Genomic DNA, 25,785 nt, shown 5'->3' with positions numbered 1-25,785 from the left:
CGTGGTCACAGTCTCATGCACACCATGGACTGTGGCATGTTTGTCAGATGAGGATGTGTATGTGTGGAGGAGGGGCTTTAAATAGCATCTTGAATATGTGTGTGCAGTGCAGTTGAAAGCGGGAGCACTACAGCAGGCCGAGGGTCTGTAGAGTGGACAGAAGTCTCATTTACTTTCCTGTTTATGAAGATTTTATTTGGTGTTTTGCTTTTAGTCTCCAAAAAAGAAACAGTCAGTCTAAACGTTTGCTCATTTTCTCATCTCAAATCTTTCCCTCCTGAGTGATACCCACCTCTCTACACCACATATCAGCTCTTTAAACCCTAAAACACTAAATAAATACTTCTCTGGCACCATAAGCACTATGAAGCCATGACATCACTCTACATGATTGTTTGTAATCATTTAAGACCTGCAGATCAGATCTACTGCCACACTCCCTGCCAGTCCCTCAGGAGGCGGCAGCTGAATACCTAAACTGACATGTACAGACATGTAGACATTGACCTCTAGTGGGCAAAATATGAATCCTGCAAGTACTTGAACTCTGCACTCTGCTGCAGTAGCGCTAGTGGGAGATTTATTCTTCTAACTATCACAAAATGATTTTTCATATGGCCTCATCTTTAGAGTTGTATTGCATTAAATGAAAAGGAGCGCTGCAATGAGAGATGTGTTTGGTTTGGAGTTTCCAAAGTAAGTAATAAAGGCGTTGAAATAAATGTGCTGATGTGACAGTAATGGGATGGGATGTGGTGGGGCAGTGAGCATGATTCATAGAGAAGTAAAAACTACAGAGAGGAGAAATAGCCGAACTGATGTTTCATATCTTTTTGTTTACAGTTATATTTGTAGATTATAATAAAGCAGTTAATAGCCTTGTGTAGTTTCCATTTTTTAGTTACAGTTCAAGCTTAGGAGTTTTTGTTGTTGCTTGTATAGATCAGTTAGGAAGGATATGTGCTTGTATTACAATTGCAACTTACAAACTAAGTTATGAAATGGCAAAATTATGAAAAAAAACTTGGTGAACCAGGTGAGAGTGGACTCAAACACATCACTCTGGAGACAGTTCAGGTAAAATAACAGTCCTTACTTGTCAAAAGGTAGGTTCAGTATGCAGAAGGACAATCTGTAGGCAAAAAAATCCAATAAGGACGAGGCAGAGGCAGAGTCAATCAACAGGCTAAATCCAAAAACCAAGAAAAGGACACAGGGAAACAAAAGGCTGGAACGCTAGACACACAAGGCGCTAAGACGAACTGGCACTGGCAATACTCTGGTGAAGGGAAGGATAACGAGACACAGGTGAGGCTAATCAGGGCGGGACAGACAATCAGACACAGGTGAAGTCATCAAAGGGAGGGAAAACACACAGCGGCAGGAAGTGAAGTGATCTAAACGAGATGAGATGTGAGTTTCAAAGTAAAACAGGAAACAACATGAATAAATGAGAAAACATAACCTCAGAAACCTGAGCTGTGACAAAAATTAATCAGAATCAGAATCAGAAATACTTTATTGATCCCCGAGGGGAAATTATTTATGTTACAGGTGCTCCTTTCAAGAGAGGAAAGATACGTGAAAATATAAGAAATTTAAACAGTAGTATTTACAAATATATAGTTAAATAAACAGGAATTATTAACAAACATAAATGTAAATAAATATATAGTAAGTTGAACAATAAATATTGTAAGTTGAACAAGATTAATTACACAAACAGAATATATACAGTCAGGGTGAAATGGGGTTATTGCACAAGTTAAATTAGATTATTGCAGTGTGTGGAAAAAGTCTCAGGGCCACTCAGAGGGAGGAGTTGTACAGTTTGATGGCCACAGGCAGGAATGATTTCCTGTGGCGCTCAGTGGTACATCTTGGTGGTATGAGTCTCCCACTGAAAGTACTCTTGTGCCTGACCAGCACATGGTGGAGTGGGTATGAGACATTGTCCAAGATAGTTCGGAGCTTAGACAGCATCCTCCTCTCTGACACCACCATCAGAGAGTCACACTCCGTTCCCACAACGTCACCGGCCTTGCGGATCAGTTTGTTGACTCTGTTGGCGTCCGCCACCCTCAGCCTGCTGCCCCAGCACACAACAGCATAGAGGATAGCACTGGCCACCACAGACTCATAGAAAATCCTGAGCATAGTCCGGCAGATGTTGAAGGACCTCAGTCGCCTCAGAAAATAGAGACGGCTCTGGCCCTTCCTGTAGAGAGTGTTAGTGTTCTTAACCCAGTCCAGTTTATTGTCAGTGTGTACCCCCAGGTACTTATAGTCCTCTACAATGTCCACACTGACCCCCTGGATGGAAATAGGGGTCACCGGTGTCTTGGTCCTCCTCAGATCCACCGCCAGTTCCTTTGTCTTTGACACGTTGAGCTGCAGATGGTTCTGCTCACAACATGTGTCAAAGTTATCCACAACAGCCCTGTACTCATCCTCATCACCCTTGGTGATACATCCAACTATAGCAGAGTCATCAGAAAACTTCTGAAGATGGAAGGTCTCAGTGCAATAGCTGAAGTCCGTGGTGTAGAGGGTGAAGAGGAAGGGCGAGAGGACAGTCCCCTGTGGGGCCCTGGTATTGCTGACCACTCTGACACACAGCATTGCAAGCGCACATACTGTGGTCTGCCAGTCAAGTAGTCTACAATCCAGGACACCAGGGGGGCATCCACCTGCATTGCTGTCAGCTTGTCACCCAGTAGAGCTGGACGTATGGTGTTGAACGCACTAGAGAAGTCAAAAAACATGACCCTCACAGTGCTCGCCGGCTTATCCAAATGGGCGTAGACACGGTCGAGCAGGTAGATGATGGCGTCCTCAACTCCAAGTTGGGGCTGATAGGCGAACTGGAGGGGGTCCAAAAGTGGCTTGACCATGGGCCGGAGCTGCTCCAAGACGAGTGTCACCAGGGTCTTGATGATTTGGGAGGTCAATGCCACGGGTCTGTAGTCTGTGGAGCCACTGGGACGCGACGTCTTTGGCACAGGAACGAGGCAGGATGTCTTCCACAGCAAGGGGACCCTCTGGAGACTCAGGCTCATGTTGAAGACATGCTGAAGTACTCCATATAGCTGGGGGGCACAGACTTTGAGCACCCTGGGGCTGACACCATCAGGGCCTGCAGCCTTATTTGAGTGGAGTAAATAAGAACATATTATCTCTCCAAGTGGTAGAGTAAATCATTCTCATTTTCTTTGCCAGTGTTTTAAGATCTACAAAACAGGCTAACACCAGTTTTCACAGGCACTTTTTGTTTCACTTATTTCTTTATACATCTTAAGTTGGCTGAAAGCACTTAGAGTTTCTCAGACTAGAAGGTCAAGTGTGTAGACTTTAGGGGGACAGGCCTATATTCACAAAAGTGGAGTATAACATAATAAGCATGTTTTATTGAGTGTATATTCACATAAATAAATACCTATTCACCTAAATACAAATTGCTGCGTTTTCATGGCCTTAGAATGAGCATTTATATCCACATAGGAAGTGGTTCCTTTTCATCGGAGTCCGCCATGTTGTGCACCATGTTTCTACAGTAGCCCAGACTGGACACACCAAACACTGGCTCGAGGTAAAGCTGTACATCTTTTTCACATTTGTGCATCAGCCACCTCAGTAAGCAGCCCTTATGTGACGTGTCAGAAAAACACAGATTATTTTTTTAAACATGAAACTGCTTTTTTCAGTGTTTTTAGCGGTATAGATAATTCGGTCTTGCTGTTTTGGAGAGGAAGAGAGGATAATTTGTCCCCAGGTAAAAACCTCCTGAAAGTTTGTATCTTAAGTTATCGGAGAAAATAGGTGAGCACACATTAGCGGGAGCTGGAGGAGCAACCCGTCTCCAACATGCCAAACAGTATAGGAGAAACACTGATTTCTAATGTGAAACTTCTTTATTCAGTGATTTTAATCCACGGTTTTAATCACCTGGTCCTTTTGTTTTGGAGACGATAAGCCAATGTGGATAATTTAGCTCCTGGTAAAAACTTGTGAACAATGCACAGTGAAGGAATTGTTATTGGGATAAGTTTCAGCTGGCTGCAATCTGGTTCCTCACCACTAGATGCCACCAAATCCCCCTAAATCTTACTCACTGTTCCTTTAAAGAACTGAATAAGGTTTAACAACAACTGAACTAGGGGCGGCGCGGTGGTGTGGTGGTTAGCACTCTCGCCTCACAGGAAGAGGGTTGCCGGTTCGATCCCGGGCGTGGGAGCCCTTCTGTGTGGAGTTTGCATGTTCTCCCCGTGTCAGCGTGGGTTCTCTCCGGGCACTCCAAAGACATGCAGACTGGGGACTAGGTTAATTGGTAACTCTAAATTGTCCGTAGGTGTGAATGGTTGTCTGTCTCTATGTGTCAGCCCTGCGATAGTCTGGCGACCTGTCCAGGGTGTACCCTGCCTCTCACCCGATGTCAGCTGGGATAGGCTCCAGCCCTGAATGAACAACTGAACTATTGACAAATATCAGCTTTTTGGGACTAAAAGAGATTCACTGTTATTGTTTGACTAATGTCAGCTCCATATCTTTTGCATAAACTAGCAGGTGGTGCTTGTTTGTTTTCCCTTTACTCTTCCTTGAGAAGAGCAGAGGTTATGATGGCAAGACACAATGTTCAATGAGGACCACGGATAAAAGTCCATTCAACTCCATGGTATTTGGGAATCTGCTTTGTTGGTCAAGTATATGTACACATACAAGGAATGGTTTCATTGTATACAGAAGTAGAGGTACAGCTAAAAACAAGGACAACAGGGCTGGACAAAGACATATTTATGTAATGGCAGAATGTTGGCTAAATGTTGGAAATCCTAAAGATGAATAACTAACAAATTCGGAAGGTGAGGTTTTTTATATATATATATATATATATATATATATATATATATATATATATATATTTATTTATTTATTTATTTATTTATCTATTATTATTATTAATAATAATAGTAGTAGTAGTAGTAGTAGTAGTAATATTTATTTGTTATTTTATTATTTTTATATTTTATTTTATTTATTAATTTCATTTTTTTATGAACTGAGCCTTTACTGAAGCTGAACAGTGTCCAATAATATAATGGCATAGAGGAGCAGTGTCATTATTTTCCTGTGGAGGGCAGCAGTAAGCTGAAGCGCCTGAAAACAACGAAGAAGAAGAGAGCCGGTGTATTTCCGGGTTTATGCTGACGCGTCCCTCTTCTTCTCTTTCTCCGACGTGTCAGTCCTCTTGTGTCCAGAGCCGAGCAGCAGACAGACCGGTCAACCCGCCGACATGGCTCCTAAAGGCAGCAACAAGCAGCAGTCAGAGGAAGACCTTCTCCTTCAGGACTTCAGCAGAAACCTTTCAGCCAAGTCCACCGCTCTGTTTTACGGAAATGCACTCATCGTTTCTGCCATCCCCATCTGTGAGTAACGTGCAGACAGACTGGAGCAGCTAGCTTCTGCTAGCTAGCTAGCTAGCTGGCTAACACCAATTCATTGGAGAAGTAACGTTAATTTAGGAAAAGCTGATTAAAAGACGTGCTTGTAGGGAGTAACCTGAATGAACTTCAACACCACATACACGTTAAAGACAGGAGGCTATGGTAAAATAATGTTTTTAATAAGAATGAGTGTGACATGCTAAAAGTTGGCATTGCTAACTCTGATGTGAAGTGTGTAGAAGTTTCTCTAGGTGCAAAAGCAGGTTAGGATAATTGCATTAAACTATATAGACAGTCTTTGTAAGTATTGCATGTTTTGAAAAGCAAAAGGAAAAAAGCCTTCACCTTACTCTGCAAATAGTTACTGGAAAACACCTTCATTATAATATGTATTATACCAGCATAATGCTCATTTACTGACTTGATCATTGACTCTCTTTCCAGGGCTGTTCTGGAGGATTTGGCACATGGACCTTGTCCAGTCTGCAGTCTTGTACGCTGTGATGACCCTGGTCAGCACCTACCTGGTGGCCTTTGCGTACAAGAATGTCAAGTTTGTTCTCAAACACAAGTAAGTACGATGAACAACACTCTGCATTTGTCCAGTCTAAAGTTACATGTACATGTACATTAGTTGGATCAGGGATACAGGGATATTACTGACTGCTGGTATGGGTAACTTTTTTAAAGATTATTTCTTTGCTTTATTAGATAGGACAGACTAAGCATGAAAGAGGGAGAGAGGGGATGACGAGCAGCAAAGGTTTGTGGGTTGGATTTGAACCTGTGGCCGCTGTGGCAAGGACAGTGCCTTTATACATGGGTCGCCTGCTCTACCCACTCAAATACTGGGCGCCCCAGTAAGGGAAACAAAGTAGTAATCTGGTGTGCAATACAACAGTAGTTGGCATTAATCAATATTTTTTTCCTTTTGTTAGTCGAGTTCTGTTGACTAGGACTGCATCAAAGTACTTTTTTTATGAGCTTGACAGAAATCTTTCATTGACTTAATGTTTGCGACCTTTCTCTCTTTATCCCTCAGAGTTGCCCAGAAACGTGAGGATGCCGTTTCCAAGGAGGTGACCAGGAAGCTGTCCGAGGCAGACAACCGCAAGATGTCCCGCAAGGAGAAAGACGAGAGGTGAAACATGCATCATCTTGTAAAGCCATACCTTAATACAGTGTGTTGTGCACGGTGTTTGCACTTGAGGTTTCGCAATTAGCTGTGACAAATTAAGTGTTTTAGATGTAGTATGACAAAATGTAAATGTGGTGGTGACGTCTTCAGAGAGCAGTCATACAGACATGCATTGATTTCAGTGATCAAAACCCATGAAGACAACTAGTAATCATCTCATGAAAAAGAAACCCTTTAATAACATATGTCGGAGTTAAGTCTTCTTAAAGGTTGGTTAGAGTTGAAGGGCCTCTCTACATTTTGACTTCCTGTTACAGAATAAAAGTCTCTTGATTCAGTGTAAGCGAAGGGTTCTCTGCAGTGCCTTCAAGAACCATACTGAAAGGTTTTTTTTTTATGTTTGTTTAGGATCCTATGGAAGAAGAATGAGGTTGCCGACTACGAAGCCACCACCTTCTCCATCTTCTACAACAACACCCTCTTCCTGGTGCTCGTCATTGTCTCCTCCTTCTTCTTGCTCAAGAACTTCAACCCCACCGTGTATCCTTTTCATCAAACTGTCATCAGCAGTAACGTGGAATTGACAGGAAGCCTTACGCATACTGTGTCATCAGTCATCAAATGCTTGTCTTTATATATAAGCTGGATGCATTGCAAGAGGTATTTGCCGATTTTCAACCAGGTCTGTGTCACCGTGGCGTTTGCAGAGTGTGTGGATGAAAGTTGTTAAGGCACCCTCGTACTGCCAGCCAAAATCTGCTGGATTGTGAAGACTCATTTCACCTCATCGAGCAGACTTTCGCTCACAACACGAGGGGGAGTCCTAATACTCTTCGTCTGCACCCACTGCCCACACCATGGTGACACAGACCTGGTTGAAAATCGGCGAAGTATCCCTTTAACAAGTTGTCATTATCACTCTGTCAGTGCTTGTTTTTGCCTTAACTCCCCATTTTTCCAGCAACTACATTCTGTCCATCAGTGCCTCCTCAGGACTCATCGCTCTGCTGTCTACAGGCTCCAAGTAAAGGAGGAAGAAAAGGGGAATAAAAGCTGGGGGGATGAGGGGTGGGATTGGATTGGGTAGGGAGTGGGTTAAAGATGGGTTTACACTATACAGTTTTTCACTTAAGTTGGGAATGGGGGTTAAGGGACCGAAATACCACATTTCAGCTTCATGAAATTCATGATCAAATGTCTGGAGGGTGTTTCTCCAGGTCTGTCTCTGTTTTTTGTAACAAATAAATGACCAGGAATATCTGTTCTCCGTGTTGATCGTGTGTGTTTTGCAGAACAAGATTAAGTGAGTTTGAAACCCGTGAGGTTTAACTTAACTAGTAGAGAGAAAAAACGAGACACTGATGTTTCCATTGGCAATGCTTTTATTTATAATCACACTTTCATATCGACTATATACAGAGAAACCACTGTTCAGGAGAGAAATGATACACTGATGGATTGCATGTCACCATAACCAGACAAAAAAACTCAATGTCAAGTCTTTTCCATCCACAAATGTAGACACAGGTCATAGAAAACAACATCTGTAGAATAGATCAGTCAACACGTTTATGAGAATTGATCGAGGCTGGCTTTATATCAGAGCAGGAAATCTTGGATTAAAGATTATGTGTGACATTGCAGGACTTCTGTTATCTGAATATGTTAGTGTTTAGAATTTAGCCACAGCTTAACTGTTAATAGTTTATTCCACTTTGGCCTTCAGACCTGTTTCCCAGAGTGTGAACTTGTTGAAGATGGCTGTTACTTTTCATCCAGGCAATGCTGTCATATTTAGGTCAGTTTCCCTAAATTATCTGTGTATCAGTACATTAAATTCCATTCATTGGTCTCCATAGGAAATAATGTATTGCTTGTTTCCTTCTGTTGAACTGGTAAAGACTCTTCTGAAAACAAATAGGTGCATCATGAGGCAAACGGTTGGTAGAAGGAGAAGCTACTGATTCCTGCTGCATCGGTAAAACCGTATTAAAGACGATCACATTTACCTCTGCGTGACTTAACTTTTGGGGAAACATCTTAAATAGAGGCCAACATGGAATAAGGCCATTACCACACAGTGTAACAAGCTGTAGGGTAGGACTGACAAGCCAAGAATGGCAATTCTAGGAATTGTATACTTAATTTTGAGTCGGATTTCTGAAGGTTACCTCTACACAAACACTTGTGAGGGTTTGACTGCAAAGTTTTCTGTCCTCATCAGGGAACAGGTAAAACACACTATAGATTAGGGAATCTAATACTAAAAGAAAATGCATACACATTGTTGAATTCTCACTTTGTTTGCAGGACAGCATCCGAACACCATTTAACATCTCGTAATGAAAGACATCCCTGATTATTTTTTCCTGTAGAGGGACTCAAGACAAGGCACTCTATCGGGTGGAGAAGTCTTGACACACACCGGCACGCCGCGGTCCAAAATAGTCACTGACTTAAACTGGCAGGCAGTTCGTTGACTTGCAGCCAAACTAAAAGTACATGTTAGTACACATTACACATTTTGCCACAAGGGGTTACAGTCTGTACATCAATTACTATTTTAGTATACATTTATGGTCCACGTTTTGATAAGCAGAGTCAGATGGGTGTAGGAAATGTGTCTTTTAGGGGAAAAGAGCAAAGGAAAAATTGGGTTTCTGGATGTTTTATTTTGTTAGTAAATTGCTTGGCTTTTGCGTCTCAGTGATGACAAACTGGAGGTCAGGTCACACTTCTCTGTATGTAACACCAAGTCGATGCAAATAGTTATAAGAAAGTCTATTCATCATCCAAGGCCAGACCTCTCAAAATAAACCGTGAGCCAAACACTGTGTATTGATGTGTCGCTCCAATATGTGTGACAGAATTTCTGGCAGGAGTGTACATGTGCTGAACTTCCTTTGATTAAAATCTGGAGGGTGTTTGTGCTACAAGTCAACAAATGTACACCGAGTACAAGACAGTGACTCGACTGGAACTGGGCCAACATTTCTGCTGATCTCTGTGATGGCTTGTTTTCCAGATGAAAAAGAACCAGAACAACAACGCATGAAGGTGAAGTGAACAGTGAGAGCTGAGCCACCTGCTCAGAGATAATGACTCAAGGTCAGTGCTTAAGTTTAAACAGAAGCTCATTACTTACAGAAGCTCTGTCTTTAAATAATGCCATTATTAATACAGATTTCCTAATCTGACTTCACGATGCAACAAAGAAAATTGACTCTTACTCCTTATAAATATTTATAACACTTATATGAAATGTCCTTCAGGAGCCAGAAATGTTTTCTGTGAGGATGATGGGATGAAGAGTGACTCGAACACTGCGACTAATGCAGTGACTCTGCAGAGGAGCAATAAAATAACTCTATTTACATCTTATTTATATATTAGCCATACAGTACTGTGAAGTCCTCATACGCATGAGAGGCTTCTTCATGGTTTTGCTTATGTTACAAGGTATGCCTTAACATTTTATGTACATCCCCATAATTCTCCAAACAATATCTCAAAATGTCAAAATAAATTTATATCTACTACTCTAGAATAAATAATGTACTATACTGTAATCTTTGCCACATCCCACTTTGCCTCTTTGCCTTCTTGTGCCATTAACAAGCAATTTTTGTTGTAATAATAACCATTACCAGCCAGGAGGTTAGTCATCCTTCATCATGTAGATTTGTTATATGCTTAAGTCCTTTACTGCAAGATTCATCGAGGCAATCGGGAACAAAGGTTCAGTTCACAGGCAGAAAAGGAGTCAAATGTCTCCATAATGAATGCAAACAGAGAGAAAATTAGTCCGCTTTTTGCAAAGCATTATTTCTCTCTTCTATAATCTACTGAAGCAGAGCAGCAGTTCCTGTAAAAGACCACACGAGGGCGACATGCTTCACTCTCTCCCCCAACAGAGCCCCATCCCACTGACACTGTTGATCCACAATCCTTTGCTTCACAGGCGGTCACGGACAGGAGACTAGCTTGCAGGACTCCTTTCTGTTGTTTCATTATGTGCTTTGTAGAAAAGTAAAGAGAGGCACACTATAGCAGGAGAAACATGCACCTGTTGGTTAATACACTCAGGATTTGCAGCCTATAATATCTACTGAATACTATTCTGTGCTATACGTAATACAGGGCTGAGTACATTTGGTAGGTAGTCTGAAGCGAATTCAAGCTAATAAGGAATTGGTTCGTTGAGGTCTTGTTTGTAAAGCTTCTTTTTTTTTCCAGAGAAGTATATATGATCTTTATCAAACCTCACTTTTCATTGGAAAAGACACTTTATCCGACGACTTGAGCGTGTACCCTTGACACGAGAGGTGAGGGTATTGAGCTCACCTGGTCATTTTGTTCGCTGCACTGCATAGCAATTGAATGAAAGCGCTGACTAACTGACCGGGGGTGTTCATGCAACTAAAGCTTCGTCATGTCTGCCTTCCTAAGGTACGTCTAATTTATAAGTCTGAGGTGCTTGTATTGATGTATTCAGCTAGTGGTACAGCGATTCTCATGAATAAAATATGTGCTCAGTTTGAATTTTGTGCTCAAATTAAATTACCTGTGGGTTGAAGTCTGGACATTAAAGAGGAAAGGCTTGAGACCTGAGGGTCTGAGTCATCGGGAGGATGTAAGTAGGAAAAGTGAGTAAGTAACAACCGTTTCGCTCAGCAATCAAGGTGCCCTTGAGCAAGGCACTTTGACTTGAAATACTCCTGCAGTGCTTTTCATGCTGTATTTTTTAAATTCCAACTGTAAGGGTGTCTGTATGTGTATCATTGTTCTTGCCATGTTATAGAAGTGAGGGGAAAAATCAATTCAATGAATTTAATTTCTTGATGAGGCCCCTGATGTAGTTGAACTGAGACATAGTGCTTTATGTGGGCATGGGTAGGACTAAGCTCTGCATAGTTATATTTGAATGGACCAGCGCTGATAGAGTTACCACCTTGGTTGGGGGCACAAAGTTTTGATTCACTTAGATGGACTAAGTTGCGTTTAAGGCTGTAAAAAGCTGAGTTTGTTGAGCGTCTCTTGGCTGAGCTGGATTGGACCTGAGATGAACTTGGTAGAGCTGATCTGAGCAGGACAATGCTGGGCTTAGCAAGGCTGTCTGTTCCAGGCTGAAATTCGCTGGAGCTGGAGCTGAGTGGGGCCCAAGGAGAGAACCATAGACTTAAACATTGAACGGTGGGCCCATGGTAGCAGTGTGGTTTAGTTGGTAGGTGAGTAGGTAGGCTGACCTTTCGGTAGTCCACCAGCCTGGCCTAAGAGCGGTAGTCCTTCTTACTGTACGGCCTGTTTCCCAGGATGTGGTCGATTTCAGACACGACATGAGACGTCATCTTAGGAAGGACCTGGGCAAAAGAGGCAGAAAAAAAAGATGCTTGGTAGGAAATAAGTGAGAAATATAGCGAGGCAAAAGAAGAAAAAATAACTAGAATGGTTGTATGCCTTTGAGAACCAGTTAAGTTGCAGTTATGGTTTACATCCATGTGTGAGACCATGGATGCTTCACACACATCTTTCCCCCGGCAGCACAGAAGATCTATACAAACAGCACAGTTTCAAGTTGGGCACCCAAGATACGTGTCACCAATTAAGCATCTGTCCAAATGTTGTCCCTTCTGTTCCTGAGTTATGATGCTGAATAATGTCCAGAAGTGTTTTTGCAGAACATTATGATGTCACAGAAGTTGACCTTTGACCTTTTTTAATATAAAATGTCATCACCTCATCTTTATGTCCTCTTAGACATGTATGTGAAATTTTGTCATAATTAGTGAATTAATTCATGAGTTATGACCAAAAACATGCTTTGTGGGGTCACAGTGGCCTTGACCTTTGATCTTGACCACCAAATTCTAATCATTCTTGAGTCCAAGTGGACATTGGTGCCAAATATGAGGAAAGTCCCTCAAGGCCTTCTTGAGATGTTACATTCATGAGAATGAAAAGGGCACAAGGTCACAGTGGCCTTGACCACTGACCACTTAATTCTAATCAGTCCATCACTGAGTCACAGTGGACATTTGCATCATATCTGAAGAAATGTCCTTAAGGTGTTCTTGAGATATGGTGTTTAAATGACTGAGACAGACAGGTCACAGTCACCTTGACCTTTGACCTGTGACCACCAAACCCAAATCAGCTAATATTTGAGTCCAAGTGGACAGCTGTGCCAAAAATTCCCTCAAGGCATTCTTGAGGTATTACTTTCAAGAGAATGGAACAAATAGACAACCTGGGAACACATCTCAGGTGCAGAGGCATAAAAACCTGCCTGTATACGGAGATTCAGAAATGGAGAAGCTTTCTGATGTAGAAATCAGTCGAGCTAAAGGATAGAGGTAGATACAGCAGAGAAACATCAGTAAAAACAGCAATGTGCGTGTGTTTCTGCATGTTCCCACCTGTATGGCCCCGAGGTTCTCAGTGAGCTGTTCAGGGTTGGATGTTCCCAGAAGAACTGAGCTCACTCCTTCGTTTCTTAAACACCACGCTGGAGAGAGACAGGGAGGTTGATGTTTACACAGAGCCCACTTGATGGCGCACTCCTGCTTAGTATTGTCTTCAAACAGACCACAAACAAAACTGAGCTTGTAGTCTTGTCCTCTATTTGCTCTTCCTGGGTGCTCGTGACAATTTATCACAATGTGCAAACCCAAGGCTTTTGTTTGTTTTAGTCCATTTACCACCAATCTTAAACCTCCCATTACTGCCAGTCATTCTTCCAAAGTACACCACAGACTTTCAAATGCATTTGCTTCTACCTTCCAGGCAGCTCAGATATTTTATCGGCGCACAATAACGCAGCTGAATGCACCATCGCATTTGAAAAGTCTGCGTGTTCGTGTGTCAGTGGGGCGCTGGAGGGAAAATCAAACTGAGACAAACAATGAGCAAACGCAGACACTGTGTAAAGGATGATGTGAATTCAGTCACGTCTTGCATTAAAAAAGGTTCCTGTCTGACAGCCCTGAGCAGTTGTGTTTTGAAAGCCCTGCTTCAGGCTGCTTCCACAGTGTTTTGCTATAAGAAGGTGAAGTCTTACCCACAGCTAGTTGAGGCAGAGTGCAGCCCAGCTTCTCAGCAATGTGGTTGAGCTCCTTCAGCTTGGCTTGCTGCTTCCTTCCATCCTCACTTACTATTTTCTCCTTCAACCACTGATACGACTGGCAGGAGAGAGGAGAAGGAAGGAAAACGAAAGGTATGAGAAAGTTAGATTACACAAAGAAACAAAAAGTACAGACAGAGATATAAAATAGGATAAAGCATGTATGAAAGTATTTAATTACAGAAAAGAAAAGGGGTAGAGAAGTAACAGATCAGAGAAAAGTCAGAATTACATGCAGAGTAACTTTACTAACTATTCTAAGCATCAGAGACATCTGCCTAATGTGTTGAATGATCGTGGCGTACAATCAAAAAGGTGTTGGAAGTCCTCCACAGAGATTCTGGCCCATCTGTTTGTGTCTCATATCACTGGGGTTGGGATCCCCAAAGGGGTCCCTAGGATATATTGATGTATTGGACACAAGATCACTGTTAAAATCTTCTTACCAAGTCATTCGTGCTTGTAACTTCAGTCTTCAAAGTCTTATGTTCTTAAAGCAAATGAAGAAAAATCTGCCAGTGTAGTGAGAATATTTCTTCCTTTTCCAATGTAAATTTATTTGTTTGAAGCTTTTTTTAAATCAAGCTGGTGCCTGTCTCTTCTTTCTTGGCTCAAGATACAGAGACATATTTCTATAAACAATTTTCACAGTACCTGCAGATTTTCCACTTGTTTTAAGAAAATAAGTTTTGGGGATTTGAATTAGATATTAAAGTATGGCACAAACTTCTGCTTGTTAATTTTCTCGACAATACTTGACACTCTTCAGGCTTCTAATAATCCTTCAAAGTAAGTCTGAGGGAGAAAACTTCTCATAACTCAGGACCAAACTGAGGCCATAACCTGCAACATAGGGTCATGAGTAGACAAAGGCGGGAACTGCGCATTGGTCCGACATCCCATTGTTCCGACCATATTAAACCCATTGTTCCGAAATCATCATGATGCCCTGTGGTTAAGGTCTGGTTAGGTTTAGGCACAAAAACCACTTGGTTAGGGTTAGGAAAAGATCATGGTGTGGGTTAAAATGAAAAAGAAAGTGGCAAACACATAAGCTGTGAGCCTGCTTCGCCTCAAGCCTTTCCCAGCTGACCCAGAGCCAGTCGCGGAGCCGCTGGGAGCCGTTCAGCACCGCGGAAAGCTCCCCACACAACCCCAACCCCAGAGTTAATAACAGGAGGTTATGGTGTTTCACTCTCTTCTCTCTATAGCACTTGTATCTTGACCAGTAGCCTACTTTTGTTGCGTTTGCTGATCCTCTATGGTACACAAATACAGTATAGCCTAGTATAATCACATATCGGAACAATGGGACGTCGGACTAATGGGATGTCGGACCAATGAGAGGTCGGACTAATGACATGGACCCGACAAAGGCTGGGAACCACAAGTGTGTATGTATGCACACTAATTATTCTGAATATGACAATATTCTGAACTTGATATGGTCATGTAAACAGTATATTCCATTTGGGTTTTCCGAATTAGTTATTTTTTCGGATTAAGACGTGGGGTATGCTGGTATTTTTTGGGTTTTAATAGCATTATTTGGACATGTATACAGCGCATTCGGAATATGCCTCTCAACTTTTTACCGCAGATTGCAACACATGGCCATATGGTCGGTTCTGTGCGTTGTCACGGATACGTTGTATACAACCCAGTTTGCCAAAAGTTTGCAAGGCTAGTATAGAGATGCATGCCCAAAGGAAAAGCCCACATTTCTGGTGTGAGGAAGAAACACGCCTACTTGTAAATATGATTAAAGACTTGAATATCAAAAGGTTTTAAAATATGCGCAAATATCGTAACGGCAAACTTTCAGGAAGTTGGCTGAAGAGAGTAAAGTTCTAAAATCCTATTTTAATGCAAAGAATGACAGATGGCTAATTGGAATATACATGGCTGCATGTAAATGAGAATATTAGTGGAATATTTATTTCAATTAGCCATGGAACCAGTTAAGTAGTAATATTGTCTTTTTCAGAATAAAGGCAAATACAGGACTATTTTGTGCATGTAAACGTAGCCAGTGTAACCGATTTACCAAACAATTAAGTGATAAGAAATATATTGAAGCCACAATCTTTTGGTTGCATGTTTAAGAGGATGTGCAAACACATTTCAATGCCTCAAGAACTACACCTGCAGGTGTTCAAACTCAGCAGTGTGTGTCTGCAACATTTCCTTCTGTGTGGTGATACGGTTGGTGGGTGTAGTTCAGTAGAAAGAAAAAAGTTCTACGTGAAATTTCTCACAACAAGGCCTGTGGATTATCCTGAGTAACTGAGTCATGATTTCTGGAAAGACATTGCTGTTGAGTTTTTCAAATTATTTTTTTTTGGCGCTTTGAGCACCACAAGCTGAGTGCCATCTAGTTCTGTTATATTTGAGAGAAGGCAGACATCTCTACGTCTGATATCTCCAACACTCGGCAACTCACACCAAAAACAATCCAGACTGATAAACAGCTCTACAGGTAAGAGGGAAAATATGTATTTTGGTTTTGGGATGAACTGTCTCTTTAACAGAAGTTGGCTGTGACAGCCAGCAGCAGGTGCAGGAAGACTGGAGATAAAAACAACAGCCTGGTCTGATGTGATTGTAGATACAACTATGAGGTCCATGCCAAAGCATGAACTGTGAAATGAGATGGAAAATATCCAGGAGATATCTGACTGTAACTAGGTTACACAAAGCTGTCGAGTTTGGTACGATCTTAGCTAGCACCGATTGAGTCTGTTAAGGATTAAAGCTTTCACTTCAAATCACATGGTCATTCTATTTTGGGAGCAGAGCGTGTATACAGCCAGAAAAACAAAACCACAATCAAGTTAACTTTGCTTACCTTCATGGAGGCCCTGGAAGATTCAGGAATGCCATTTTCATATTTCCCTGTGATGATGCCGCATGCCAGCGGTGACCACGTCATCGCCCCAACCCCTGTCACCATGGAGACCAATATAGGGAGTCAAACAGGAGGAGTTTTATTAAGATGCATTGAAAGAAGAGGCGTGAAAAAATGTGCGAGAACAGTGCCAGGAAAGTGAGAATGTATGAAAAGATGCAAAAAGACAAAGTGATTAAAACACAGAGGGAATGAGCAACAGAGAATGAGGGATTAGTTATCGGTTTAATTAATTCCTTAATTTTACTCATCTGAGACAAACAGTGCAAGACTGCTCTCACCATAGGATGTTTGTGTGAATTTGTCATTTCATCACGAGGCACTGATTGACTAATTCACCATAATAGTACAGAACACACACACACACACACACAGAGAACACTTGCCTATCTTGTGGTAAAGTTCAGGAAGTTGCACTTCTACTTTCTCCCTCTGGAAGAGATGATACTCCGCCTGCTCACACACTGGAGGGATCAGATTAAACTGTCTTGCCACCGAATACGCCTCCTAGAGATAAAAAAAAAAGGAGGGCAGAGAAAAGGGGTGAGAATTAATGAATGGTTGTTATGATGTCGCATCTTGCTGCGGCAGCATCCTGTTATGCAGCATTTAATGTAATGCTGCATTAGCACGTTTGTTTTGTTTTCACTGAGAGCAGAAGAATAAATGGGATGATGGTGGGTAGGAGCAACAGTTAGAAGCCACAGATGGTGATGGGTTAAACTCAGGGAAGAGATGAGAGAGAGGGGGTAATCAGCTTGTGGGAGCGTGGCACAAATTCAAATGCAGGGCTCACAGTAAGTCACCCAATCAATATTCCATATCGTAACTCTCCGAGGCATCATATTCAAATTCCGCTCTATACATTCTTATCTGTGTCTCCGTGTGTCCTTCACGAAACACATGCCAGAGGAAACACACACAAATGTGTTTGGCTTGTTGCCTCTTTAAACATCCCCCACTTTTTTCACTTTGTAGGTCTCCTGCTGTGTAACACATGTCAGGATGAGAGAGGAGTAAACGAAGGGGGAATCTGTTCAGCGTAACCCAAGCATAATGTCAGTGCCATCACTCAACTTACAAATTACATGTTGCCCTTCTGTTCTGCAACCCCATGACATGCGCCTTGAGCCTGTGTGTGCGGCCATGCGAGGAACTCTGTGTGTGTGTGTGTGTGTGTGTGTGTGTGTTCGTGTGTATACTGTACCGCTGCCTTGTCACGTAGACTGAGAAGGCGTGTTTACCCCCCCCTTCATTATGGATGCTATCTAAATTACACGGCTTTCATCTGGGCTTGTGTTCTACAAAGATATCTGCTCCTTTGCGCCATGATCACAGGGAGAGGGTGTCAACACATCTCGCTGTGCTCAGAAGGGGAGGAAGAGGGTGAGAAAGACACCAGAGAAAGGAGAGTATGGGTGTTAGGTCCTTGAATGTCACTTAAGGCATGTGATCATTCTGTGCTGTGGCTTCAAACTCCATGTATATATTCATAACTGTGGCGGGAGTTGAAACAGGAGGGAGATTGTTTCTGACAGGAAGGGGAAACAATGATGAAGGAAACAGCTGGGCCTCTGTGGGAACACTTCCCAGAAAAACCTGTTTCCTCAAACTTTCACACAGGCCAATTTTCCGTTGCGTCCTTCCTTTCATTACTCGTTCACGATCATGACTATGCATGAGCAATGAGTCCAAGGAGATGATAATGAGCTGCTAGAAATGGGTCCTAAAGATGTCAAGTTATAGAAAATAACAAGTGTTTCTTCAGCTTCTTGAGAGTGTATTCTTTGGATTCTTCTACCTTCTGTTATTCTAGTTGGATACAAAATCTAATTTGCCAGCAGCATGAAACTGAATCACTAACATTGTATTTCATTATTTACTTCTGATGAGCTGAGCCGAGTTTAAAGCTGCAGTACAGCATCTCAACAGTGTTAATTTAAACTTTAATTGAAGTTAACACTTATTCTGTTCCCTATGTGCTCTCAAGAAACTTTGTTTAGCTAGGGTTCAAGACCTACCTTTATTACTTATTGCCACAGCACACTGTCCTTTTGGCGATTATATGTGGCACATGAACTCCCTATTGACTGTCCTGCATGGTTGTCAGGCTAGGTGGGATGGGCTTACCTAGTTGTAGAACCTCTGTTAGTTTGACGGGGGTGTGCCAAAGTAATAAAGAGATAGGATTCGGATCAGGTGTGGGACCGCATTTGATGAGAGATGTTTGTTGGTGCTTCTTCAAGTCAATGATGCTTACTTGGTAGGATGCATCTTTCCATGTCGGGTCCTGCAGAGGCTAGGTAAGACTCCTTCCTAGCCATTGGTGAACACACATTGGAACATGCTAGCGAGTGCCCAAGTGTGCATCATTGAAAAGGCCCCGACTTCGATTCCGGCAAATTGTGCACCAAGAATTCCGGATGCTTCATCCCCACTGAGGACATGCATCCTTTAAAATTCTCTGAAGGAAAGATTCAGTCCTCTTTGGAGTCTGAAGGATCCTTGACACTGGAGCAGTCCTTTGATGGGATTCATTTACGTAGCCTCCTTGAAATTCAACAATTTAAGGATCCTTGCTTGACTTTGAGACGCACCATCTGAGTGCCAGTTTTGTCTCGACTTATTGTCCCCATGTTTAATGTCTATAAATATACTGTCAATGAAGTACCGAAGTGAAGCAGTGTCAGATCATGGAGAATGAGCTGACCAGGTGACGGCCATAGGTCAGTGCCAGGACAGCAAGGCAACAGGTTGGCCCACATCCCTTCCCTTTAGCCTGGCAGCCGAACACACTCTCTCTGGTGATATATGTATGGGCAGCCAAGCCCTGGAAGCCCTTGACGAGTGTCACCCCTAAGTAATAGTATCAAGTGCCCAGGGATGTGTCTGCTGTGAGACTTGTAGAAAACGTTTACCAAATGATCCACTTGAATATACTCATTCTTTTTTTACTGCAAAACACACTTCTCCAACCCAGAAATGACACTAAAAGCTGTTTTCTACTTACCATAATCTCCATGGCCGTCCACCGAGATGTCCCCCAGTACATTGCCATGCCTTGGTTGATCACATAGGTCATGGCCCGAACAATCTCTGCAGAGATATACACACGCCAGCATCACATCAGTCAGTCAGATCCACAGTGAACCACTCACTGATTCCACCATGTAGCACTAGTAACAGACAGTAACACCAGTATGTCTTCGAAAAAGCAGTAACATTTATCCTGAAATGCCCCTCTGCCAGTTTACGCTCCACCTTCAGCTCTGCACTCCAAGCAAACAAAACACATCCATCCCTGCTGGATTGACTTTAAACACATTCAAAATTCGTTCAGCAAAACGGTTGACTCTTTTAGGCTAAGTTCCCGAGACTCTGAGGAGACACAGCAGAAACCTAAAATATTTCTCAGCATGTTTTCCTCTTTTCTTGAAGCAGCTGTTTAGGATTAATGAAAATTCAGTGTATACAGTAAAGCCTTAATTCACTCAGTAGAGTAAATTTTAAAATGTAATAGAGTTAATGAAAGCTTAATGAATAAGAAGAGACGTAGGAGAGACTTTCATGTTTATCTAAAATTAAAATCAATTTGTCAGTTGTTTATCTAAAAAATGTCACCAGGGGACATTAGTTTTATTCAGCAGGTGGAATTAAAACCACTTCATTGAAAGTAACTACAAGAAATCTTCAAAATAACAAACCACATCACAGGATCACACGTTTTGTATGTAATCCACATATGACAGGCAAAAAACAAAGGTAGCACTGAAAGATAAAGTGATAGAGAAAATGCTATTGCTTCCTTTATTTCTTTTTTTTTCTACCGAGGATGAGGATAAGAAGATCAGAAGTGACTTGCCCAGAGGCGGGCAACATGAATCGACAACAGCCAAGCCTCATGAGGAGACAACGCCAAAGGCAGAGAGATGGATGAAACCCAGAAAACCAACCAAAAAACAGTAAAAAAAAAACAAAAAACCTGAAAGGAAAAGTGGAACAGAAACAATGAGAATGCATGCATTAGTAGGTTTGCTGATGCACTCAGGACTCAAAAACAGCAAAGAAACAAGAGTAAGGAAATTAAAAGGCAAAATCTGAGATAAAAGGTGGCCTTAACAAACTGATGAAGGAAAAAAAAAACAACTCCTTAGAGGCCACCCACCTCCTCGAGTCTCTCTTACCTGCTGATGTCTCATCACCCGTCCCTAACAACTCTAGGGACAAACTAACAAGCTCACATACTGGAGCCTCTCTGATCACACTCAAGCCGCTGCATTTTTAATGACGCAATTAGCTCCAATACTGCTGACTGCACGAGCCAACAAAAACTCAGATTAGGACTGTCATTAAGGTTATTCATCATCACCCTGCACTCACTCCAATTATACAGCAGTCCTTGAATGTGGCACGACTCTTGTATTTCACTCTGCATAAATGACTCTTGGCAAGACGACAGCATATGAGGGGTAAGAAGGTCGAAGACAACATCGACAGAGAAGAAAAAAGGTTGGCGACAAAGTCACCAAGGAGGAGGAGAAGTTGCAGAATACATCTACAGGAGAGTATAATCAGGAAGACCTAAAAAGACTTCATTCTCCCTTCATTTTGAAATAATAATTAACAATCTGAATCACAGATGCCTTACTAAATACCATCCTGTCGTTGGAAATAACACAGTATTAAGCAAAGGAAACAGTCTCTTTCCTCTCTCTTGTTCGCCTGCCTTCCTCTCCATCCCTCTAACTGCCCGCCTACCATCCAGCTCCAGCAACACGCTGTGATTGTTCACACTGCGCTCACATTTAAATGCTACTTGCCTCAATTTCCGACCAATATAACAAGAGAGAGGAAGAGGGAGTGAAAAACAAGTTTGAGGACGGAAGAGCAATAACAGTTGAAGGAATTAAAAAGGAAATGAATAGCGAGTGCAGATGGTGGGGGAAAGTCAGCTGAGTTTGCAGGACAGCGGAAATCAATAAAGAAGCAGGAGAAAAAGTGTAAAATCAAGGTGTGTGTGTGTGTGAATGCACAATATTCTACACTGCTATACTTCATCATGAAAACAAAATTTCCACAATATCACAATTTTGGGCTACACTTTCTATGAAGACCATGTCTATGATGCGTTATTAGGGCATTTAGAATGAATTATAATTTTATAAATTTGAATTATAAGGGTCAAGTGTCTTATGGATGCTCTAAAGGTTGATTGATGGGGTTCTCAGCGGCTTGCAGTCGCATCGAGGCAATCCTCTCGTTCCCCAGGGAGAACTCCAACAGAGTGGTGCCTCTGAGTATCCCCACACCCGCTCAGCACCTCTCACCCTGGGTAACTCCAGAAAAGGCGAGAGTCTAGCCCCTTTCCAGGAGTTTGGTTCAAGAATCGGCGATGCACGTAGAGGTGAGCCCAGCTATATCTAGTTGGTACCACTCCACCTCCTGCACCAGCTACGGCTTCTTTGCAAGGTGGCGTTTCACATCTCAAGAGCCAGTCGTGGCCACCAGAGGTCAGCACACCTGGGTCCCTGCCCCTGCTTCGTGGCACACAATGCACCCGGCCCTGATGGCAGTTCCTACGGGTGGTGGACCTATGGGAGGAGGGGTTTCATGTCATTCATTTGGGCTGAGCCCAACCGGGTCCCATGGACCAAGGCTCGGCCACCAGATGCTTGCTGGTGAGCTCCTCACCGAGGTCTGGCTCCAGAGGGGGGCCCTGGTGTCCCCATACCGGGTGAGGTACTCTTTTCCCGAATGTGCCATTTCATTGAGGTCTTATTGAACCGCTCTTAGTCTGGGATCACACTTTACTTAACACCAACACTGAAACGTTATAATGAAGCATGCATTATTATAGCTGCATCAATATGTGCTTCATTTAACACATGCAGTGATAACTGATGAAACTGCACGGACTATTATTGCAGAGTCCTTCCTACAGTTGATTGCTGAGGTGTGTCTAGGTGAGTATTGGTATCCATAATGCATCATAAGCCCCATCAGTCAACCTCTAGTTTATAATTAGTCAAAAGCATCCATGAGACACTTATAATTCATTGTAAGTCACATCTATAGTGTTTTATGACTGTTGATATAGTACATCAGGAAGCATCATGTGTGTTTGTGAGTGCAGTCATTGAGCATTATAATTGCATTATAATTTACTATGAATGGCTTCATAATGTATTATAGATGTGGTCTTCAAAGAAAGTGTTACCCAGTTTTGTTAGACTTATGTAATTACCAGTAGCATATTAGTCTACAATATGGGGAATGTATGATCTGAATTACAAACACTTTATTTGAGTCATCTGGGCTGTGCAGATGCTTCTAGTTTTCCATTTTGATTTAGGTCCAATCAGGTTATCTAGAAAGTCTTGTTCAGTTTAATTACATTGATTATAAAAGCCCTGCTGAAGGAGAGCAGGAATCCTGAGCAATGCAAGAGCAAGGGTAAAAGCAAATAGCTAATTAACATATAATGTTCTTATTGATTAGTTGTGAACACTAATTTATCAGCTATTGAGAAAAAAAACAGTTAATGGGCTTTACTCATGGAACACTATGGTGCAAGATTAATGCATGATAACTGATGTGCAACCAATACACCACTAATATGTATGTCAATAAGAAACTTCTTGATAATGAATTATAGAGGAGTGCCTGCCTCTCTTTAGCTCTACTGAAGGACACAGTTTTGCAGGAGTAAAACTGGACTTGTAGAAGTCTTGTTCATTATATAACATGAACATAAAACAGCTCCGACATCACCAGTTATTCTCTGTGAAACACACCGTTCAGACACTGAGGGCGTCTTAACTTTGTTGTTTTGCGCTCTCTAATTTCTCTAGCAAGTACACCATCGTCCTTAAGCCAGTGAACAACATCAACATCCCCTCTCTCCAGTTGAATGTTCTGAAAGGGTTTAAAAAATGCTGCTTAATACATGTTCTCATTTTTATTATGAGATACTAGCAATATGTGTGCACACTAGACATCCACAGTTAATTTAGAATTAGCAAGTCTCAAGTCACAGCTCACTCTAAGCTTGATTAAAAACCTGAAACTTATTCAAAACAGTAAAGGCCAAAACAAGTGCCAGAATAAATAACATCAACATCACAAACTGAGGCATTAAATTCTAGTGAAACACTTGCTTGACATCATTATTGACAATTTATTTGGTTACTTAGGTGTAAAGCTGAACGTTGGTTGGCTGACTCACCCTCCATGGGAGTATTGCTGTCAGGGCGGTTGGCAAAAACTACATCTACATACTCCAACTGCATCCTCTGTAGAGAGCCTTTAAGACCTGAGAGACAGAGAGATGCAAGCTCAGACAGTAGAGAGTGACTGAATTGATTCAATAAAACACTGTGTGGTGAAGAAGAACATTTATTTCAGGTTTGTTCAAGTTGTTTTGTTCATCTTGCACGTCTTACCTTCAATAATGTGTTTCCTGGACAGCCCTCTCTCTGTCTCTGCTCTGATGGGACAAACACACACACCAACAGTAAGCTGCACTGTCAGTCTTTTTCAGTCATTAATTTTCTTTTGGATCTTGGGCCAATGCTCTTTGTGTCCGTTTTATCTGCGCAGACAAGGCTGTAATAACAGTTAGTTCTTATTTTTGTGCTCTTGTCACCTCCTCCTTGCAAAGTGTCATGCGACTAACAATGTAAATGAGTGAACAGACAGCACGAGTGGGTGCATGGGCAATTTTATTCTCGTGTGTTGTATGTTGCTGTGTTTGTGGCTGTCAGTGCATTAAATGACTAATATTATCCGAACTTTGTGATACATAATCAACTTTTAAACATCAATCATTTAGCTTACAAGCACATTAAAAGTCATTTTAAATCACATTTAAGGGAGCATGACACGAGAATGTGTGACTCGTGCTGTTTTCTGTAAATGGGTCAGCGCGCTTTCAACTTTTCAGAATCATTATACATCCAGACTCTGGAGGAGACAGGTGGAGGGCTGAATCTTCCTCACAGGGATGAAGGAGTGCTGTGGATTGGAGAGAATACCTTCATCCTTATCACAGGAACCAGTTGGGACAGTCTCTGCCAAGGAGTGTGAGTATGTGTGTGCGTGTGTGTGTGTGTGTGTGTGTGTGTGTGTGTGTGTGTGTGTGTGTGTGTATGTGTTATGAAACAGATTTCTTATCCTCTCTCTCTCTTTCTCCATCCTCTGAAGAGGAACTGGTTCATCCTGGACTGGTTATTGTATGTGACATGATGTTGCTCAGGTTGTAACAGAGAAAAACTTAAGTGTTGGGGGGGATCTACCAGTAATGTCTGTGAAACAAACCTACAGATGATACCTGCTGAATGTCACAGGAGATATGAGGACATAACCTTTAAATATAAATTATCAGGGTATCCATGACAGATGGGGAAACTTACACCACCACAATTTGCAACTAAGGGCCGAGACACTCACAAAATGGCTGTAGCTCACTAAAAACATTGATATCAGCATGTCAAAGGATTATTTTAGCGCCTTATGTCTACCAGAGAGGAAGAGTTGCACTGACAAACTTAATAGTGTTGGTCTATCTCAGTGTCTCCTCTCCATACCTTGCTTACCTTAGAGTCATAATCCCACTGAATGGCCAGTAGCGGCATACTATTTGATCGAATCACCAGGTAAGATCATCATTTAAGCTAACAAAGATCAAAACCAGGCCTTACACAGCTTAGTTAGCTTCAACCTCCGCTGTTTGTCCAGCCAAAATTAGCAAAATGCTTACTGCACGTAGGCATACTGAGTCAGGATCCTACAGTTTTGCTGTATATCCCTGCTGATGCCTCATGTCTTACTGCTTAAAGCTCAGTTTGGCAGTTTTTACAAACTTAGTTATGAATTTTTTATCATGTTGGTAGTGCATCCCACCACAAAGCAGCTTTTAGGTATTTTTCTGTTTGTTAGCAGACGTAGGTGAGAAGAAGGCACCTTCACGAAATATAAAGTCAGTGGAGTGCAACGACTTGTTTTCCCCTCAGGTGGGGGCGGGACTTAAATGTGCTCCGTCTCTATGATTTGAAACAAATTAGTTTTACATTTTTTGGGGGGTAACTAAAACTTTTTTTTGTAAACTCTTCTCCTCTGGTGGACATAAATCTCATAAGTCTGTGTGTGATGACTGCTTTGTGTGACTGAGTTATCTTTA

The 25,785-nt window shown here is 42.0% G+C and overlaps 2 protein-coding genes across 6 annotated transcripts in view; one reads left to right on the top strand and one right to left on the bottom strand.

Moving 5' to 3' along the window:
* Positions 1-5,208: 5,208 nt before the first annotated feature.
* ssr3 (signal sequence receptor, gamma) lies at positions 5,209-7,843 on the top strand. The gene is made up of 5 exons (XM_049576217.1): positions 5,209-5,423; positions 5,886-6,012; positions 6,484-6,582; positions 6,988-7,119; positions 7,541-7,843. The coding sequence occupies exons 1-5, from the start codon at positions 5,291-5,293 to the stop codon at positions 7,605-7,607; spliced, it is 558 nt and encodes a 185-aa protein (XP_049432174.1). The 5' UTR covers positions 5,209-5,290; the 3' UTR covers positions 7,608-7,843.
* A 369-nt stretch (positions 7,844-8,212) lies between these two features.
* Positions 8,213-25,785, bottom strand: part of kcnab1a (potassium voltage-gated channel subfamily A regulatory beta subunit 1a) — a 164,237-nt gene continuing 146,664 nt past the window's right edge. For 4 of the 5 annotated variants that reach the window (XM_049576214.1, XM_049576212.1, XM_049576216.1 and 1 more), the window contains exons 7-14: positions 24,050-24,093; positions 23,833-23,919; positions 19,618-19,703; positions 16,994-17,114; positions 16,548-16,642; positions 13,637-13,757; positions 12,996-13,084; positions 8,213-11,939 (exon numbers count right to left, since the gene is read on the bottom strand). In XM_049576214.1, the coding sequence (XP_049432171.1) occupies positions 11,850-11,939; positions 12,996-13,084; positions 13,637-13,757; positions 16,548-16,642; positions 16,994-17,114; positions 19,618-19,703; positions 23,833-23,919; positions 24,050-24,093 (733 nt within the window). In that variant the 3' untranslated portion in view covers positions 8,213-11,849. The remainder of the gene's footprint in view (positions 11,940-12,995; positions 13,085-13,636; positions 13,758-16,547; positions 16,643-16,993; positions 17,115-19,617; positions 19,704-23,832; positions 23,920-24,049; positions 24,094-25,785) is intronic. The other variant, XM_049576213.1, reaches the window with a different exon arrangement.

The sequence above is a fragment of the Epinephelus fuscoguttatus genome, linkage group LG5 (assembly GCF_011397635.1).
Source record: "Epinephelus fuscoguttatus linkage group LG5, E.fuscoguttatus.final_Chr_v1".
Lineage (NCBI taxonomy): Eukaryota > Metazoa > Chordata > Actinopteri > Perciformes > Serranidae > Epinephelus > Epinephelus fuscoguttatus.
This window is presented reverse-complemented; position numbering and strand designations above follow the sequence as displayed.

Coding starts and splice junctions, on each gene's coding strand:
- ssr3 (XM_049576217.1), top strand. CDS start 5,291: ATGGCTCCTAAAGGCAGCAACAAGCAGCAGTCAGAGGAAGACCTTCTC. Junction 6,013..6,483: donor AAGTTTGTTCTCAAACACAA/GTAAGTACGATG, acceptor TTTATCCCTCAG/AGTTGCCCAGAAACGTGAGG. Junction 7,120..7,540: donor AAGAACTTCAACCCCACCGT/GTATCCTTTTCA, acceptor CCATTTTTCCAG/CAACTACATTCTGTCCATCA.